The 17456-nt window shown below is 45.2% G+C and overlaps 1 protein-coding gene and 1 non-coding gene across 3 annotated transcripts; both read left to right on the top strand.

Annotated features, from left to right (window-relative positions):
* The first annotated feature begins 2967 nt into the window (after positions 1-2967).
* Positions 2968-17252, top strand: KHDC4 (KH domain containing 4, pre-mRNA splicing factor). 2 transcript variants are annotated; one of them, XR_012652282.1, is made up of 14 exons: positions 2968-3319; positions 3468-3705; positions 6015-6143; positions 6507-6586; positions 7250-7302; positions 8199-8362; positions 8772-8983; positions 9544-9604; positions 10579-10636; positions 10846-11099; positions 11610-11765; positions 12797-12881; positions 14787-14878; positions 15843-16001. XR_012652282.1 is itself a non-coding variant. In XM_075041057.1 (14 exons), exons 1-14 carry the CDS (start codon positions 3228-3230, stop codon positions 16040-16042), a joined length of 1902 nt encoding a protein of 633 aa, XP_074897158.1. In that variant the 5' UTR covers positions 3164-3227; the 3' UTR covers positions 16043-17252. The 2 variants fall into 2 exon arrangements, 1 of the variants encoding a protein (XP_074897158.1); XM_075041057.1 differs by having other exon boundaries at positions 3164-3319; positions 12769-12881; positions 15843-17252.
* On the top strand, positions 8542-8670 carry LOC142037480 (small Cajal body-specific RNA 4). Its single transcript, XR_012652388.1, has one exon.
* Positions 17253-17456: the final 204 nt, after the last annotated feature.

Genomic DNA, 17456 nt, shown 5'->3' with positions numbered 1-17456 from the left:
TCACTGCAGGACCAAACCTGGCTGGGTCAGCGGGCATGGGGGTGATGTAGGGTCATCCCTTTGTGACCCCAGCCCGTGTCACAGAGCCCCTCCTCATCATAACCCTGTGCCCCAGACCCTTCCTTCACTTCCCTGTGAGGCCTCGGCAAGGTCTCTGATCCAGGGGACATGAGGAGTGTCTCCTGTAGCTCAGAGACACAGAGGACAAAGGGAAGTGGTGGGACAGTGTGGGAGCTGTTTTGTGAAGCACAGCTGAGGACATTGGAGAAGGGGTGTTTCCTAGGAGGAGACATTAAAATCCTTCCCCCTGCAGCCTCACGTGCTGACCCAAAGCAAGAACATGACAAACCTGGAAGAGCTGATCACCAACATTGAGCTCTGCAGCAAGGCTGACGGCTACAGCACGGTCACGTTTCCCACCCTCAAGAAGCTTTCTGTCGACGGTAAGGTCTTTGGGAGCTCTCTGATGAGTATCACTGCAGACAGGATGAATGGCATGAATAGTTGTGAGAAGTGGGGTTTTGTCCCTGCTGAGAAGGCCCCTGGGGACACTGTGAGCCCCACAGTCTGGTGCATGCAGCACCCTCCCTTTGCCATGGTGGCAGTCCCATGGACGGGTTTCCCTCAGCAGTGGGTCACACTCAGGGACCTGGCTCTGATGGGAAAGATGTCCTGTTGGAAAAAGGCTGAGGCTAATCCAAGATTTGGCCCATGTCACAGGTGGGTTTATCCTGTGAGTCGTGTTGAAGCACACTTGCATCTGCTGCCTCCTTGTCTACAGATGTGCTGATGGGATGTGAGCTGGCTGACTTAGAGCTTGACATGCCTTTCTCTTGCTTTTCAGATGTCGCTGATATTTGGAGCAGTGTGTCTAAGTATGTTCGGCAACAGCTCCTGAAGAGAAAGGTGGGATCCTACCCCTCCCCTCGCCCAGATGGCTTCAGGCGTCCCGGCAGCCCTGTGCCAGCAAGTGCTGTTGTTCTTCCCAGAACTGCATTGCGATTTACAGATTTGCCACAAATGTGCCAGACCAGCTTCTCCATAAATTGAGAGACATAAAATAAATAAATTATTTTTAAAAAAGTAACATAAAATATATATTATATATATATGCAATATATAAATACAGAAATAAAAATCTAGTTGAGGTGTGCAAAAGCGTTCCGCACCAGGAGGCGGCAGGGCGCAACGCACCCCCCTTGCAAGTTCTCACAAGTCCTTACTCTGTTTTTCAACCTACAAATGCTTGCGCTTCTCTTCTTTGTCCAGCCTTGGGCTGTCAGGGTAACAGGACTGGGAACATTTCATCTTCAAAAATGGCTCTCTTTTGAAAATGGCGAGGTGCTCACCTTTCAGAGACCTGTGTTTTTGCTGTCCAGGACTGTTGCACAGATCTGTGGGCTGCAACATGCTTCTGTACCTGTTCCTGGTAAGAAGAGCAAAGAAATTCTTTGTTTTCCCATACGTCCATGTATTTGGTGTTTATGCTGGTTGCTGTTTAGAAGCAATGATGGACACATCAGAGGCCTTCAGAAGGCCCTGAGAACAACCTCCATGGGATGACACAAGCAGCCCACCAAGCAGCAATGCCTAGAAAGGGGCCATTTCTTTTGCACTAGTTTTTATTAAGGCTGTACAAAGTTAGACCATCTCTCCATAATCTGCTTGAGCAATTGGGTTTGTGCCAGTCACATGTATTGATTTGTAGGATGCTTGCTGGCTGCTGGTCCTTTACTGGAACTGTTTACCATAAAGCCGTTGAAATGATGCTGGTGCTTTGTTCTTGCACTGCACCAGACCTTGTTGAGGCAAACACCCGCAGACCCTCAGAGCTACTTTTATGCAGAGAAGTGGGTCAAAGTCAGCTGTAGAGAGCCTTGAATGAGAGATGGAAATGATAGCTAGCACAGAAACCTGCTGATGACCAGATTTGTTGCCGTTTTTGACCATTGCTGCCATTGCTGTATCTGCAGTGTGCCATTGATGGGGCCTGTGCAACACTAAGAGTTTGGTGGTTTATTTCTGTTTATATGCAAGTCTCCCCAGACCAGGAATGTGCTACACGGGGGCTCAGTTCCATGGCCCAGCACCCTCCGCTCTTCCCATGGGAACCAACCCCATTCGTCCCACCCTGTCCTGCCCTCCTGCACAGTGTGGACACAGATGGCTGAGGTTCTTGGACACAGATGTTCCTCATTCTGTTTAGGGAATCATGGATGTGGCTTGGCACATCCATTAATGGAGTGATTTGACCTTAACTTGAGGAGGGGCCTCCATCAGCTCCTTTAAGCTGTACCGGGTGGTTAGACCAGACAATGCTATAGCAATGTATTTTACCTGGGAGCTGCTGGCACTTTATTTGAGTCTGCTCAACTGCTGGAGATAGATGACGCCTCCGCAGGAGCCTGTCACAGCATCTGCGGCTGCGATGGTCCCCTTCCCTTGTGCCACCTGAGGAGTCGTTACTGGGCCAGCATTCATCAGTCTCCTCATGGAGCAGGGCCAGCTCCTGCTGCCACCCTTGACGTGGCAAGTCCCCAACTGACTTCTTCCCCGCTTTTTCCTTCAGGAATAGGATGATACTTTGGAGGGAAGGGAAGTTTCTGAGAGGTTTCCCTCCCGGGGGAGCCCTTGAAACACCCTCCCTTTCCCAGGGAAATGCTTCTGTCCATTTCGGTCCAGCTGGAGAAAGCATAGGTGAGAGTCCGGCTGCCGCTGGACTCAACGTCGCACGACCTGCCTCTCGGGCTTCCGCGCGCCAGGGAGCAGTGCGCATGCGCCAGGGGGGCAGCGCGGAGTGCCTGGCGCGAAGGCGGCAGGGGGGCTGTGCGCATGCGCCAGCCGCCCTCCTGCCCGGCTGGCCCACTAGGGGCAGCCGTGCGCGTGCGTGAAGCCTGCAGGAGTGGGAGCGCGCGTGCTCGACCGCAGCCGCCGTCTTCCGCGACGTCATCGCCGGCAGCCCCGCGGGGCGGGTGCTCTCCGGCCCGTCCCGCCCTGCCCCGCCTTTGCCGCTGCGCTACGCGGTCGGTGGGCGGTTTCCCACGGTCAGCCACGGAGCGGGCCACCCGCTAAGAGAGCGGGGGCAGGTACCGCGCCCCGCCCCGCTCCCCCTCGCCTGCCCGGTGTCAGTTCCCGGCCCCTCCGCCGGAGCGGACGCCGCCCACGGGCTGCGGCGTCTCCGTGGCAACGCCCGGAAGGGGCGTTTCGAGGCGGCCTCGAGGCCGGAAATGACGGTGCGGCTGGCGCGGAGGCGGCGGAGCCGGGCCGGAGCCATGTCAGCGGGTGGCGGAGGGCAGCGCGACGCTGGGGCCGCTGGCGGGTGAGGCTGGCCCGCGGGCGCGGCGGGTCGTCGGGCACCCCTGGACGAAGGGCCTCGGTGCGGCGGTTCCGAGGCGCGGCAGGTCCTGGAGCTCCCGCGGGGCGGCGGGCTCGGAGGCGGCCGGGACTGAGGCCTCTCTCTTTTCCAGGCGCCGCAGTAAGTGGGACCAGCCCGGCCCGGCCCCCGCTTTCCTTCTCCCCGGCACGGCGCCGCTGCCTGGGCGCCCCTTTCCCGGCGGCGGAGATGGCGGCTCCGCTGTGGCGGGCTCCGAGAGCTCCGCAGCCCCCTCGGGAGCGCTGGATGCGGCCGCGGCCGTGGCCGCGAAAATCAACGCGATGCTAATGGCCAAAGGGAAACTGAAGCCGGCGCCCAGCACGGCGGACAAGGTGGGTGCCCGGAGGGGCGGCAGGAGCCGCGCCGTGCCGTGCCGTGCCGGTGGGACCGCCAGGCCCGGAGGTGGTGGGCGAGGGTGGGTATCGCGTCTGTTTTCTGGAGACCTGCGGCCTTCATTTGTCGGAATGGCTCTCGGTGAGACGGGAAACGATGGAGGTTTGCTTCGTGAAGTAGGATGTGACAAAAAACAATCGGAAAACCTTTCTTCAAATTTTATCAGCAACAGAAAACAGTGGTGTAGCTGCGAGGTCAGTCCCGCTGCTCTTCTGTAAGGCTTAACCAGAGAGATCTGTAGGAACGTGATAAGCTTTTTTCTTAAGTATTTTCTAGGTAGTGTCAGCTGACATAAAAACTGCTGTATAAAACTGCCAGTTTAAAATATGAGACGAAATTATTCTCATGCTTAAGCAAGTTATCAGTCGGAGCCATACGTGCAAGTGCTGACCAACCTGGTCAGCTTCTGATCAGCCCTGACGTGAGCCTCCGTCAGTCCTGAAGCGGTCAGGCAGCTGGACTAGATGATCGTTGTAGGTCCCTTCCACCTGAACTTTTAAATTCTAAAGCAAGTGTAACTTCACACGTGTTTTCCCATTTCAATAACAAGATCAGTCTTGCTTTCCTGTGTGTTATTAGCCTATGCTAGAGCCAAGCTCAGAAGGCTGTTTCAGGTTGCCTTCCAAACTCCTTCAAATACAAAGTTAACAAGAAGAGTATGTTTTCACGGCAGATTGTATCTTCTTTTTCACATGCATAGTATTGGTGGGACTGCCAGATATGTTCTAGGCATTTGCCTTGTGAGGCAGCATGAAAATGAGTCTTCGTTTTGTCATTGGATTTATTCACAGATAATATAGGGAAGAGTGGCAAATGTACCCTGCCACGCGTTCACCGTATTTGGTTTTCTGTAGGTTCTGTATCCGAAATGATTGTTACAGCCGTTTTAATATGTGAGGTTTATTAGTGAGTGTTTCTTTGATCATTGCTATCGGCAGTCCTAGATGGTTTTAACGCATTGTTTGCTGCATGGTGGTGCCTGCTTCTTGATACTTACTGTCCACCTGAGGATGTGAAATTTTCAGCATTGAAGAATGTGTGGCTTGGTTTCAGGTAGCCTCTGGAGTCATACCAGATGGAAGTGAAGTCTGTCTGTTTACTGGCAGTTTGAAACACCTAAAAATCGGAAGATACTGATGTCTCATTCTTCCATCTATGTTTTTTCCATAAGCTTTGGTGGCATTCTGGCATCCTGTGACAAATTATATTGCTGTGGGAACCACTTAGCCAATTAATTTGCAAATGGAGTTGGTTGTTTATTGCATATCTTGCTTTTGTTATGAAATGTTGACATTTCCAGAGTAATTAACTCTGATGGCACCTCAGATTGTGAGTGAATGGAAACCGAGGAGCCTGCAGGTTAATGAAATGTACTTTTTTTTTTCTTTACATGTGGAAGGAAGGGAGAAACAGAATGCATGTACAATGCGTTAGACTTATGTCCCTCTATAGCTGCCTTCTGTCTCTCATGCAAGTGCTGTGCTTCATGTGATATTGATGAGACCGGATGTGTGCCTTTTGGATGTTACTGGAAGGTTCTTTTTTTTCAGAGCCTTGGTTTATGCTTACGTCCCCAAAAGCATTTCAAAATTTTTAGGAGGATGTACTACCTAACTCTATGTACGTGGGAAAAGCTATAAGGTCTTTGTTGTAACTACAAGTCTTCTGTCATATCTTCTGCATCTCTCTGTGGCTCCGTGGCTTTTTCTTTCTTAGACACTTAGATACTGACGCAAAATATTATGCCCTTTTTTTAAAAAAACAAGGTAGGGGGAAGCGTGGTTGTAGTGTTGGATGAGTTTAGATCTTGAACAGAAATTCTAAATTCTGTTTCTGTGTAAGGGGAGTTAAGAGAAGCATGAATTGCATGTTTTATTAGTCTCGCAGATTTCTGTCAGAGGTGCCAGTTCAAGTGTAAGATGCCTTGGTTTCTGTTTGAGCAACTTCACTGCTTAGTTGTGCACGTGTTTCTCCATTTATAGAACAGAAACAGTAATTACTTATTATATTAAAATGTGTTGAGGATAAAACTAGTGTTTTTACTTGGGCACGAGGTTGTGAAGAGGTAGATTATTAAGTAGTGGATGTAATGTGCTTTCTTCTAATGTTTGTAAAGCTTTTGGGTTCAACAGCTGAAAGGGGAGGATGAAAAGGATATTCACCTCTAGAGTACTAGGGTCAATTTGTTTGTTACATCATTTATCTCTGCTTTCCAACTGCCGGTCTTTTGCAACGGTTGTCTTTGAAGCTGCAGGCTCTGGGAAAAGGTCCGGCTACAAGTAAAAGCAAAGATGACCTCGTGGTGGCAGAGGTGGAAATCAACGATGTCCCCCTCACATGCAGAAACCTGCTGACGAGAGGACAGACTCAGGATGAGGTATGTTCAGGATCTACGTCTGACTTGTTAGGCTTGGCAACACGTTTGTACCTGTTTGTAAGGTTAAAAGAGCTTGCAATAAACCATGTTCAGTGGTTGTTTCCTCTTTTTACAAAACTTGTTGTGTTTTCTAAGACACTTTATTTTGTAGTTTCTTGGTTTGTTCGATAAAATGTCATATGATGAGGTGAGGTAAGGTAGCATAGTTAGTATCCTCCAGCGGGCACCGTTCATTCTCTTCCCACTTTATTAACGGCTTCTGGTCTTTTTGTACAACAACATAGCTTAAACCACTTTGGGTGTTTTGTGTGGGCTTTGTTTATTATTGGTAAACTTGTCACTGGGTTTTTTAAATTGTTTTAGATAAGTCGGCTGAGTGGAGCAGCTGTCTCTACTCGAGGGAGATTCATGACTGCAGAAGAGAAAGCAAAAGTGGGACCCGGGTTTGTATTTTCCTGTTTTGGGAGCTTATGCTTTTTTTCTCATTGGGTGGCTATGTGGTGGGGGCTTTGTTTTTTGCTGGGGTTTTTTGTTTGTTTGTTGTTTTGTGAGCAGTGTCACCTTTGGGTGCCAGAGCAAATTGCCTGTTGAGTGTTTCGAGTATGTTTACTGTTATGATAGTCTGACTGCATAGCTGCTTTCCCACCTGCTTGATACTGATAGGGTGAAATTAAAAAAAAACAGACAAACCACAAACGTGACAGATCAGACTGTGCTGGACTTCTTCAACTCAACGCTACAGGATCCCTTGTGCATTTTGCTGAGAATGTAACCGGAAAGTTGCCCAAAGAGAGCTAATATTTCGTAGACTCGGGGCTTTTAGTTAGTTAACCTTTCATGTGGACAAGCAAATTAACGTTTTCAGTGGTATAACTTTAATAAGTCGTTGTGTAAATACCTCCTGAATCTCTTCAGTTTTCAGTGCAGAGCTTTGCTTACTGAGCACCGTGATATTCAATGAACATGTGTTTACTTCCTTATGTGAAGAGTGTTTCAAATCTTTATGGAAGACTTCATGTGTCTAGATGACTGTAATATAATTAGATTGAATCCATTATTGTATGTTCTCTGTGGGTTTAATGGTATGTTTGACATTTCCTTTCCAGGGAGCGTCCTTTGTATCTTCACGTCCAGGGTCAGACACGGGAATTGGTTGACAGTAAGTGCACAAAGCGTTCTTCTTTTCCTGTCATTGTTTGTGATAAAGAGGTTTTACTAAGGGGCTTTGTTCTGGCCAGTATGGATTGGTACTATAAATATCTTGGAGTCGATAACAGACCCCATTTAAATGTTAAGATCTCTGGCTCAAAACTACTTAAGGTGCTCTGTACTGCATTAGTTATTAAAATAAAGCTTTTGATAGTCAACAAGGAAGGTGGGGGGAGTGAGTAGGGTCCCTAGGCAGGTGTAGCTCTTCTGTGTGAATTTATTTGCTGATAACATGCTGAGATCCCATTACAGTAGGCCGTGACAGGGAGACCGTCCTTTTACTATACAAGTATGAACGTTTTTTGTGAGATAGCTACATTTCCATTAGAAGCACAAAGAACTCCCGTCTTGCCTATGCCTGCCAGAAAAAAAGGAAAACTATAAACTGTTCAGGTGTTCATTTGTTCTGCATATGAGTTCATGGGCTTGCCCTCAGTTGTCTCTTGAAACTTGAGGCTGCCCACTTGTATCTACCTTGATTTCCACAGCCGGTAAACATTTTTTACATGTTAGTTTGCTCATTCATGCAGATGTAAATTCTGCACAGGGTTAATGTACATGTTTCTAGCATTTGCTAAAATATGTGGGCTAAAACCGCCCACCTGCCTATATTAGCCTAAGCTTTATCAGGGTGGGAGTGGAGAAGGAACCCTGATGCTTGTTGCCATCCTTTGTGATGCAATCCTAGAATGCTAATATTGGGCCCTGCTGTCAGATGCAACCTTTTTGCCTGTAGATCTGCTGTTGCACAATATGGGAAAGTAACCCTAGTCATTTAATGATTTGGTTAATCTGGACAGTTGACAAGGGCTGAAATATAAATTAATTTCATATTCTGTCAACTAGGAGCTGTTAACCGAATTAAAGAGATAATTACTAATGGAGTAGTGAAAGCAGCCACAGGTTCTAGTCCGACGTTCAACGGAGCTACAGTTACTGTCTATCACCAGCCAGCCCCTATTACTCAGTTGTCTCCAGCAGTTGGCCAGAAACCTCCATTCCAGTCAGGGGTGAGTTATTCATTTATGTGGATTTCACTGAAGTATCACTGATTACAAGATTTACCTATTACAAAGTATACATGTATTTATTGAAAAAAAACAAACCACAAAAACCTGAAAACAGACACCCCCCCCGCCCCCCCCCCCCCAAAAAAACCCCAACAACCCCCACCTTTTGTGTTGTGAAAACTGGAGGAATAATCACACTGAGTATGAAGAGTGAGACTCAGATGACAGTAGCCTCCTAAAAGAAAAAGGATGGAGAGAGCAGTCCTAGTTACAGAAAGGCAAAGGGCTGACTGTACCATCCGACACTTAACTTTTCTGACTGTCACAGAAATAAGATTTCTGGCTTCCAGTGAAATGAACATCCTAATTTTTGGAGTGAAATAGTAAGCTTTTACTGTTACTTTTACAGATGCATTATGTTCAGGACAAGTTATTTGTTGGTCTGGAACACGCTGTACCTACATTTAATGTGAAGGAGAAAGTGGAAGGGCCTGGTTGCTCCTACTTGCAGCACATTCAAATTGAAACGGGTGCTAAAGTCTTTCTTCGTGGGAAAGGCTCAGGTTGCATAGAACCGGCATCAGGCAGAGAAGCTTTTGAACCCATGTACATCTACATCAGGTATGAGGGAGGGGTTTAAAAAATAAATAAATCCCAGTGACTGGCCATGAATGTAACTTAATGTTTAATCCATGTGGGGAATTCTTAATTATGACTGCCTTAATGCAAATGAAATAGTTTTTGAACTTGACTTTTATTTTAATAGTGATTTCTCTAAAGTGATAAAGATATCAACCATATGGTGATATGATATAAAGTGATACTCGACCATAAGGTATTGCTTTTATTTGGAACACAGTAAAGCTGTGGTTTTTTTGCACTTGGGTTGTGATGTTGAGCTTTAAGGGAAGAATACAAAATGCATTGACCAGTCAAGTCATTTTTCCGTGCTTGTTTCTTGCAGTATTTAGACTAACCTGAATTTTCATGTAGAAAATAAATATTCATCACTTTTGTTCACAATTGTGCTGAATAGCTGCAGAGCTGTTAGAGTCCTGCTGAGGTGACTGATCACTCATTAAAGGGATAAGATCTGACAGCACGTTGCTGATGAAAGAAGTAGCTCCCAGATTTGGCGGAAATGTTTGTGCTTATGAGGTGTTCTTTTTATATGTTTTCAGTCACCCAAAGCCAGAAGGTTTGGCAGCTGCTAAAAAGCTGTGTGAGAATCTATTGCAAACTGTGAGTAGCTCTTACAAATATGAGATTTCAGAGTCTGTCGTAGCCTTAGTGTGTGCCTGGCTAATGATTTTTTTTTTTACGCTCTCAGCAAAACTGTTCCTGTGTTCCAACTTGCTAGTAGGTTTTTCCTTCTAAGTACAGCTGTCTAATTTTTGTACAGTGAACAAACACTTCTCAGGGTGGAGCTGTAGTAGTGGAATTTTGGGGGAAAAAATGCAAATGCTTCCTGAGTAGAAGTAGGGCTGGGGGCAGGACATTGACTGTATGCAAACGTAAAGGAATGCTGCTTTTTCTCCGATTGCTGTAGCTTCCCTTGCCCTAGCTTTAAATGTTGTCGAGACCCACGCTGTCTGCTTTATCTTTCCTGAAGTGATTGTTGTACCCCAAAAAATTTTAGAAAATCTCACGTGTACACATAGAAAATTGATTTCTGAGCTTTTTTTTTTACATGAATGCTGATAGAGTAAAATCCTGTGAGACAGTCCTTCTGTTAGTATTCATAATTGACTATGGGCTACAAAGTGTATTTTGAAAAATACATGAAAGCTTTTAGATTCTTTGAGTATTTTCTACTGTCTCTACTGAAGTATTTAGTTTGCCACTCTATTTCCTGTGAAAGATTAGCCTGTATTTTACACAAATCTGTTACAGACCAGCAGGATTAGTGGGATGTTCAACAGGGTTTTGGTTGGTGGGGTTTTGTTTTCAGTTTTGGTTGGTGGGGTTTTGTTTTCAGTTTTGGTTGGTGGGGTTTTGTTTTCAGTTTTGGTTGGTGGGGTTTTGTTTTCAGTTTTGGTTGGTGGGGTTTTGTTTTCAGTTTTGATGTTTGGATTATTGCTGTCTTTGTGCATAGTATGTTCTGTAATCAAAGTCCCCTTACGGTTTTATGGTTGCATGGTAAGATGCCTTTTGCCAGCAAAAGGTTAACATAGTAAATAGATGTTTATTGTCTAATCTTTTAAAATTCTTTGTAGGTTCATGCTGAATACTCCCGATTTGTGAATCAGATAACCACTGCAGTACCCTTAGCAGGTAAATGTTAGCAATAATGAAGTCTTTGGAGTTGCATTCTGCAGAGCTGTACTTACAGTTAGTTTTGTGGAATTTATTTACCTGTGGAAGTCTTTAAGTCCTTCACTTGAAAAGGAATCCAGCTTCTTTTACATTTGGTTATTAAATTTGATATTTTTGTGACTCTAACTGAATTGAAGATGACCCTTTTTTCCCCTTTCTCTTGCCAGGCTTTGCGCAGCCTGCCACTATAAATAGCGTCCCTTCGCAGCCATCGTATTACCCTTCCAATGGGTATCAGTCTGGTTATCCTGTTGTTCCCCCTCCTCAACAACCAGTTCAGCCACCTTATGGTGTACCAGGCATAGTACCACCTGCAGTGCCATTGGCACCTGGAGTCTTAACAACACTACCTACAGGAGTTCCACCTGTGCCAACACAGTATCCAATATCTCAAGTACAGCCTCCAGCCAGCACTGGCCAGGTACTGCCACATGTTATTTGCGCTATAGTTGTCAACTTATTAAGCGGTTTCTTTGCTAACAATAAAATACTTAAAGTAGTTTCAGAGGGAGAGTTCTTCTTTAGGGCATTTTTTTTTGTTATTGCTTTGCTGATGCTTCCATCTAAGCACCTAAATTGTTGGTATGGCTGCTTCATACTGCGTTTTTCATATCATAGCCACCTGTTCACATAAAGGATATTTGCAGGGGGCAGTCGCTCGTTTATGAAATGCGTCATCACACGCTGTGATGCAGTTATGTAGGTACAATGAGTTTGAGTTACAGATAGTGATTAGTTTGAGGTGGGAGCATTCTATAAATTAAATACTTGTTTTATCTTTAAGTTGTGAATTTCCTTTTAGCTTCTCTGAGGTTCTGCAAAGAGAAACTAGTGTGTTCTGCTCCTATGTATGAACCAATACATTGAATTAATACTTTATATGCATATTATCAAATTTTCTTGTGTTCTGTTTTCAACTTCTGCATGCCAGAGTCCACTGAGCGGTCCTTTTCTTCCTGCTGCCCCAGTAAAAACAACCATGCCGACTGGTACACAGCCACAAGTCCAACCCCATCCCCAAGGTCAAAAGAGACGCTTCACTGAGGAACTACCGGATGAGAGAGAGTCAGGACTGCTGGGATATCAGGTGGAATAAAATCGGCAATTTTACTTCATTCACCAAAATGGAACTTGGCTAGAGAGAGATTGTTATTAGCACAGTTTATTTGGCAACAGTCATGCAAGACCTTTGGCAGATGGCAGAAATTGTTACAAAACATTGAGACCACCCTTTCGTTTCTTTGAGTGGACGCACTGTTCCTAAACTGTGATTTACTTGATTTATTGGCAGCTTGCCTTCCATACCCTCAACCTTTCGTGAAGAAAAGCAGTGCGTTCAGGTCAAAGAGATGACAATAGCATGTTACTGGTTAGTTTAAAGGGAGATTATCTGGGGGTTTGTTTGGGTTTTATGGGTCTTTTGGATGGGCTTGTTTGAGGGGTGGGAGGGAAATGTGGTAATAACTTCCAGATTATCCCATTTACCTTTCTTGCAGGTTGCACTTGAGAGGATTTCAAGAAGCCTAGTTTTAAGAGATTGATTTTTTTTTTAATAGCAAATGTTTAAACAGTTGACTTTAATAAAAATAATTTTGATTTCTTCAGACTTGTATGTGAGAAAAGGGAGTTTCTGCACATGCTTCTCTGATAATGCACCCCTGTTCACAGGCAGAAACCCTAAATATAAGCGTTGCCTAGAGACAATAAGGAACTTGCCTATATGGTAGACCTAATATGAGTATCTCAAGCAGACTTTACTGTGGCATGAGGTCTAAACAGTATTCACAATTAGCTGATTGAGGAAGCAATAAGTTGATCTGTGAATTAAGGAGCTATCTTTACTGTCTTGAACTACTGAAAAGGTGGAGTAGGTGGTGAGGTGTCTTCCATATTGGTGCTCAGGTGTGTTTCTTACTACACTACCCTCAGTATTTTTAGGAGAAAGCATTTTTAACAATGGCGATTAGTGGTTTCTTCTGCTAGTTGGCTATATGCTCTGAAAAGTTGGGTGTCCTGTCATTATCATTAAGGAGCTATAGCTTATGTTGTAGTTGTAGATTTGCTAATGCCGTGTGTTTTTCTGCTCATAGCATGGACCCATTCATATGACTAATTTAGGTACAGGCTTCTCCAGTCAGAGTGAAATCGATGGAGCCGGATCGAAGCCAGCAAGTTCCTCAGGAAAGGAGAGAGAGAGGGACAGGTGAGTGATGAAAGAATTATGTCAGGTCTTTTCCAGTTGTGATGGAAAGCTTATTTCCAGAGATGATTTGTGTTTCGTGTTGCTTGTTTTGTTGTGGGTGGGGTTTTTTTGTGGTGGGTTGTTTTTGTTTGTTTGCTTCTTTTTGTATGGGTTTTTTTGTTGTTGTTTAAGGAGAAGGAATGCAAGGATTACCTTTTCATGCTACAACATGAAAATAGCTTAATTTCCACTCCTCCCTAAGTCTGTATGCTCTTACTTTGTCTAGGTCGGGTATTTTGCCAACTTCTTGGTACAACAGAATATTCTTGTGTAATAGGTTAGCACTTACACTTTAAATGATTCCAATTTTAAAACAAATCTGAAAAAGTTGTAAACGTGAAATTTTGTAGCCTGAAGTTTCAGGGAAAGATTTACTTGATAGTCTCTTTTGTTTTCTGGTCATTATGAAACACATCAAGGGTATTGGTAAATTTTTCTATGTTCTCCATCTTGTATGTAGTCCTAAATTCAGCATAGCTATTTGAAGTCATCAGGCATCACTACTCTTCCTTATGCACTCTAGCGCATTGAGCCGCAAAACTGTCAGGCTTGCACTTTATTTCATAGTAACATAGCATGGTTTGGGTTGGAAGGGACCTTTAAAGATCATCTAGTCCACCCTCTCTGCTGTGGGGAGGGACATCTTCTAGTAGATCAGGTTGCCCAAAGCCCTGTCCCTCTGTCCAACCTGACCTTGAACACTTCCACGGATGGGGCATCCCCAACTTCTCTGGAAACCCAGTTTCTCATCACCATTCAGAAAAGGATATCTTCCTTATATCTAATCTAAATCTTCCCTCTTTTAGTTTAAAACCATTACCCCTTGTCCTGCCACTACAGGCCTTGGTAAAAAGTCTCTCTCCATCTTTCTTACAAGCCTTGTAATAAGGTCTCCCTGGAGCCTTCTCTTCTCCGGGCTGAGCAACCCCAGCTCTCTCAGCCTTTCTTGATGGGAGAGGTGTTCCAGGCCTCGGATCATTTTTGTGGCCCTCCTCTGGACCCACTCTAACGGGTCCATGTCTTGTGCTGGGGACCCCAGAGCTGGATGCAGCGTGGGGTCTCGAGAGCAGAGTAGAGGGAGAGAATCACCTCTCTCAACCTGCTGCCCATGCTTCTTTTTATGCAGCACAGGACTTGATTGGCTTTCTGGGCTACAAGCACATGTTGTTGGCTTGTGTCCAGTTTTTCATCCACCAGCATCCCCAAGTTCTCCACAGGGCTGCTCTCAATCCTTTCATCCTTCAGCCTGTGTTGATACTGGGGGTTGCTCTGACCTATATGCAGGGTCTTGCACCTCGCCTTTTTGAACTTCATGAGGTTTGCATGGGCCTATGCCTCAAGCCTGTCAAGGTCCCACTGGATGGCATCCCTTCCCTCTAATGTATAGACTGCACCACTCGGCTTTGTCATCTGCAACCTTGCTGAGGGTGCACTCGATCCCGCTGTGTCGTTAATGAACACATTAAATAGTATTGGTCCCAGTAGAGACCCTTGAGGGGCACTACTTGTTACTGGTTTCCACTTGGACATTGAGCTGCTGACTGTAACTCTTTGGATGCAGCCATCCAGCAAATTCCTTACCCATCTAGTAGTCCATCTATCAAATCCATTTCTCTCAGATTTAGATGTAAGAATGTTGGGGGGACCATATTGAAGGCCTTACAGAAGTCCAGGTAGGTGACATCAGTTGGTCTTCCCTTGTCCACTCATGCAGTTACTCCGTCATAGAAGGCCACTAGATAAGTCGGGCAATTAAAAGTTAAACTCCTCAGGTCAAGGACTGAGTTATTCATTTGTTTGCTATTACCTTTGTCTCTTTGCTTGTTTTAAAAAAGAAAAAATAAGGGCTTGCATTGGTTTAAATAGGCAGTTGATGCCTCCGCCAGCTTTTCCTGTCACTGGGATGAAATCGGAATCTGAAGAAAGAAATGGTGCGGGGTCTTTGCCAGGCAACCATGGTGAGTGCAATGAATAAAATACACTTGTGAGTAAATTTTCCTTTCCCAAATGAGTTTGCGCTGGTCTTAACATTTGTTTAAATCGGTGATTTTTTTTTTTTTGGCTGGTCTTTGGCTGTTTAAGTGAAAAGCAGGTCATACTGCACTGCTCTAAAATCACTTGTGTTTGCTGTGATTATACACACATGATGCTTCTCTTAAAACTTTAATATCTGTATGAATGAGGAGAGTGTAATTAAGTGAAAGACTAAAGACAGGTATTTTTGACCCATCAGTCAGCTGAGGCACAGAATCTCATAGGATTGTTTTGTAACACAGATATCATGTGGCTTTACATTGTGAACAGCTATCTCTAGAGGCACTAAGGAGTATCGGTGGGAGTTATGGTTCAGGTGTGTATTTACAGACATGAGTTATGTCTGCAAACAACAGAAGTCCTATCAGATTTCATCCTTTCATAAGGTTGTCATACGTCAAGTATTTGCAACTTGGTAAAACATGTAATCATTTTAACTCTCCTGGTAGTTTAGTGCCTTTCAGATCTGCAGGTACATCATGTTAGCCTGTTTAACCTTAGGTTTTCTGCAGTATTGGTCCCAGAGATTGCTCTTCCGTTAGCTTTCTTTTGAACAAAATTTCTACTTTTCTTTACATATTTATCTCTTTAACGGTGAAATTGCCATCACTTAGACGCATTTGCTAACTCTACCTTTTTTGTGTGTTTCTTTCTTCTTTCTCTGTTCTCTTACATGGTTCTGATGGATCACATGTGCTGTTGGTGGTGCTGTTTCGTGTGGCCTTCGACCTTGGATGACCATTGGCCTTGTGACCTCAAAATGGTGTCCAACTAACAATTTACAATTAACGTCTTTTTTTATTAACTCGTTTTGGGGCACTTTATCTCTTTTTATTTTTATTCTTCCTTCTTGGGGGCTGGGGGGATTGTTTTGTTTTCCCCTTCTAGATCATCAAGCTAAGAAGATGAAAACTGCAGAAAAGGGCTTTGGATTAGTGGCATATGCTGGAGATTCATCGGATGAAGAGGAGGAACATGGTGGCCATAAAAACGCAAGTACTTTTTCACAGGGATGGAGTTTGGGATACCAGTACCCTTCCTCACAACAGCGAGCTAAACAACAGATGCCATTTTGGATGGCACCGTAAAAGCTGCAGAAGAGTTTTCATTCATCCTTTTTTTCCCTCTAGCAATAATGCATGTATATTACAGAATGAACTTTGCAAATACGCATTGTTTTTACTTTTGCAGAAGCTAAAGGTTCAGTATTCCCCCTTGAAAGGGCTCTATTATTTTTAAAATCCCTATTTCTGCAGTGAATTTGTCAATTAAAAAAAAAGTATTTGAAATAGTGTTCTGACAGGGCTAGTCCCTTATGGGGAAGTACTGTAAAGGGAAAGCAGGGAAGCCTGTCAGTCTGCGTTTCCCATTTTTCCAGGATAACTTAAAGATGGAAAGAGTCAGTCTACACCTGGTGTTTGTATTTTATTAAGTGTTCCTGCTGTCAGCCTGTGTTTGCAGTCCCATTGAGCTAATGGTGACCCTGGCTTCAATGTTCGGACTTTCAACAAAGGAAAGGAATATACAGTAGTTCTGAAAAGCTTGAGGATCACATTTCCTAAAACTCTTAATTTGTTTTTACTTCAAGCATTTCCTGTAACTCAGCACTGTTTTTTCTTTAAAATGTGGTTTTACTAACCCCACAACTTCTCGTTCTAGCCAGATGTCGGGGCGGGGGGATGCTCAGTTTTTTGGATGGGTTCATCTTGCCGCTAATCCCCAGGTGGACTTGGCGCTGTAGCACTGGTACTTAATCTTCTCCAGTCACTTCTGGATTCATTCCCATGCAGCAGTTCGGATGGAACTCCTTGTGAGGTTTGACCCCCCCCCATCTCTTAACTCATTCACTTACTTGATTCTACCCCTTCTGTTTCACGGCGGTTTAACAAAGAAAAGGCAGGCAGCAACCGGGTCCACGCAGCGCCAGTGACCCAAGCACAGGTAACCGGGTCCATGCAGCGCCAGCGACCTGAGCACAGGTGTTGCTCTTGCCTCGAAGCGTGGAAGCGGAACCTGGGCATAAGTTGTTGGATTGTTTACGGATGTGACCTGCAACATGGGCTTTCTTGGCGGGGCAGGCTGTGGCAGAAAGAACTCTTTTGTATGGAGAAGTGATGCGTGGGACTGTGCTGAGGTGCTGGTCAGCTTTTGAAATGGGAGAGCGTTTTAACGGTGGGGATTTATGTTGCTGCTGCACACTGGAAGACCTTGCTGGCTCACTTGTACAAACATTGTCTTTCCTATGTGTTGTAAATAATTAGAACCGTACTTTCATTATAAATAAATGTATAAATATTCTGCTGCTTGCTGCTTTTTGGGGGTGAGGCTTGACTCCGGCGCGGCCGCAGCCTGTGGAAGGGAAGGTGGGTTTTCGGGGTGCGGGTCCTCCAGAACCCTCCCGCGGGCGCTGGAGCCTCCCGCGCCGGCCGGAGACCCCGCGGCGCGGCGGGCGGTGCTGGCACCGCGCCTGCGCTGGCACGGCCGGGCCCCGCCCCCTCCGCG

This window comes from Buteo buteo, chromosome 11, assembly GCF_964188355.1.
Source record: "Buteo buteo chromosome 11, bButBut1.hap1.1, whole genome shotgun sequence".
In the NCBI taxonomy this organism is placed as follows: domain Eukaryota; kingdom Metazoa; phylum Chordata; class Aves; order Accipitriformes; family Accipitridae; genus Buteo; species Buteo buteo.
This window is presented reverse-complemented; position numbering and strand designations above follow the sequence as displayed.

Coding starts and splice junctions, on each gene's coding strand:
- KHDC4 (XM_075041057.1), top strand. CDS start 3,228: ATGACGGTGCGGCTGGCGCGGAGGCGGCGGAGCCGGGCCGGAGCCATG. Junction 7,303..8,198: donor GACACGGGAATTGGTTGACA/GTAAGTGCACAA, acceptor TCTGTCAACTAG/GAGCTGTTAACCGAATTAAA. Junction 12,882..14,786: donor AAGGAGAGAGAGAGGGACAG/GTGAGTGATGAA, acceptor TGGTTTAAATAG/GCAGTTGATGCCTCCGCCAG.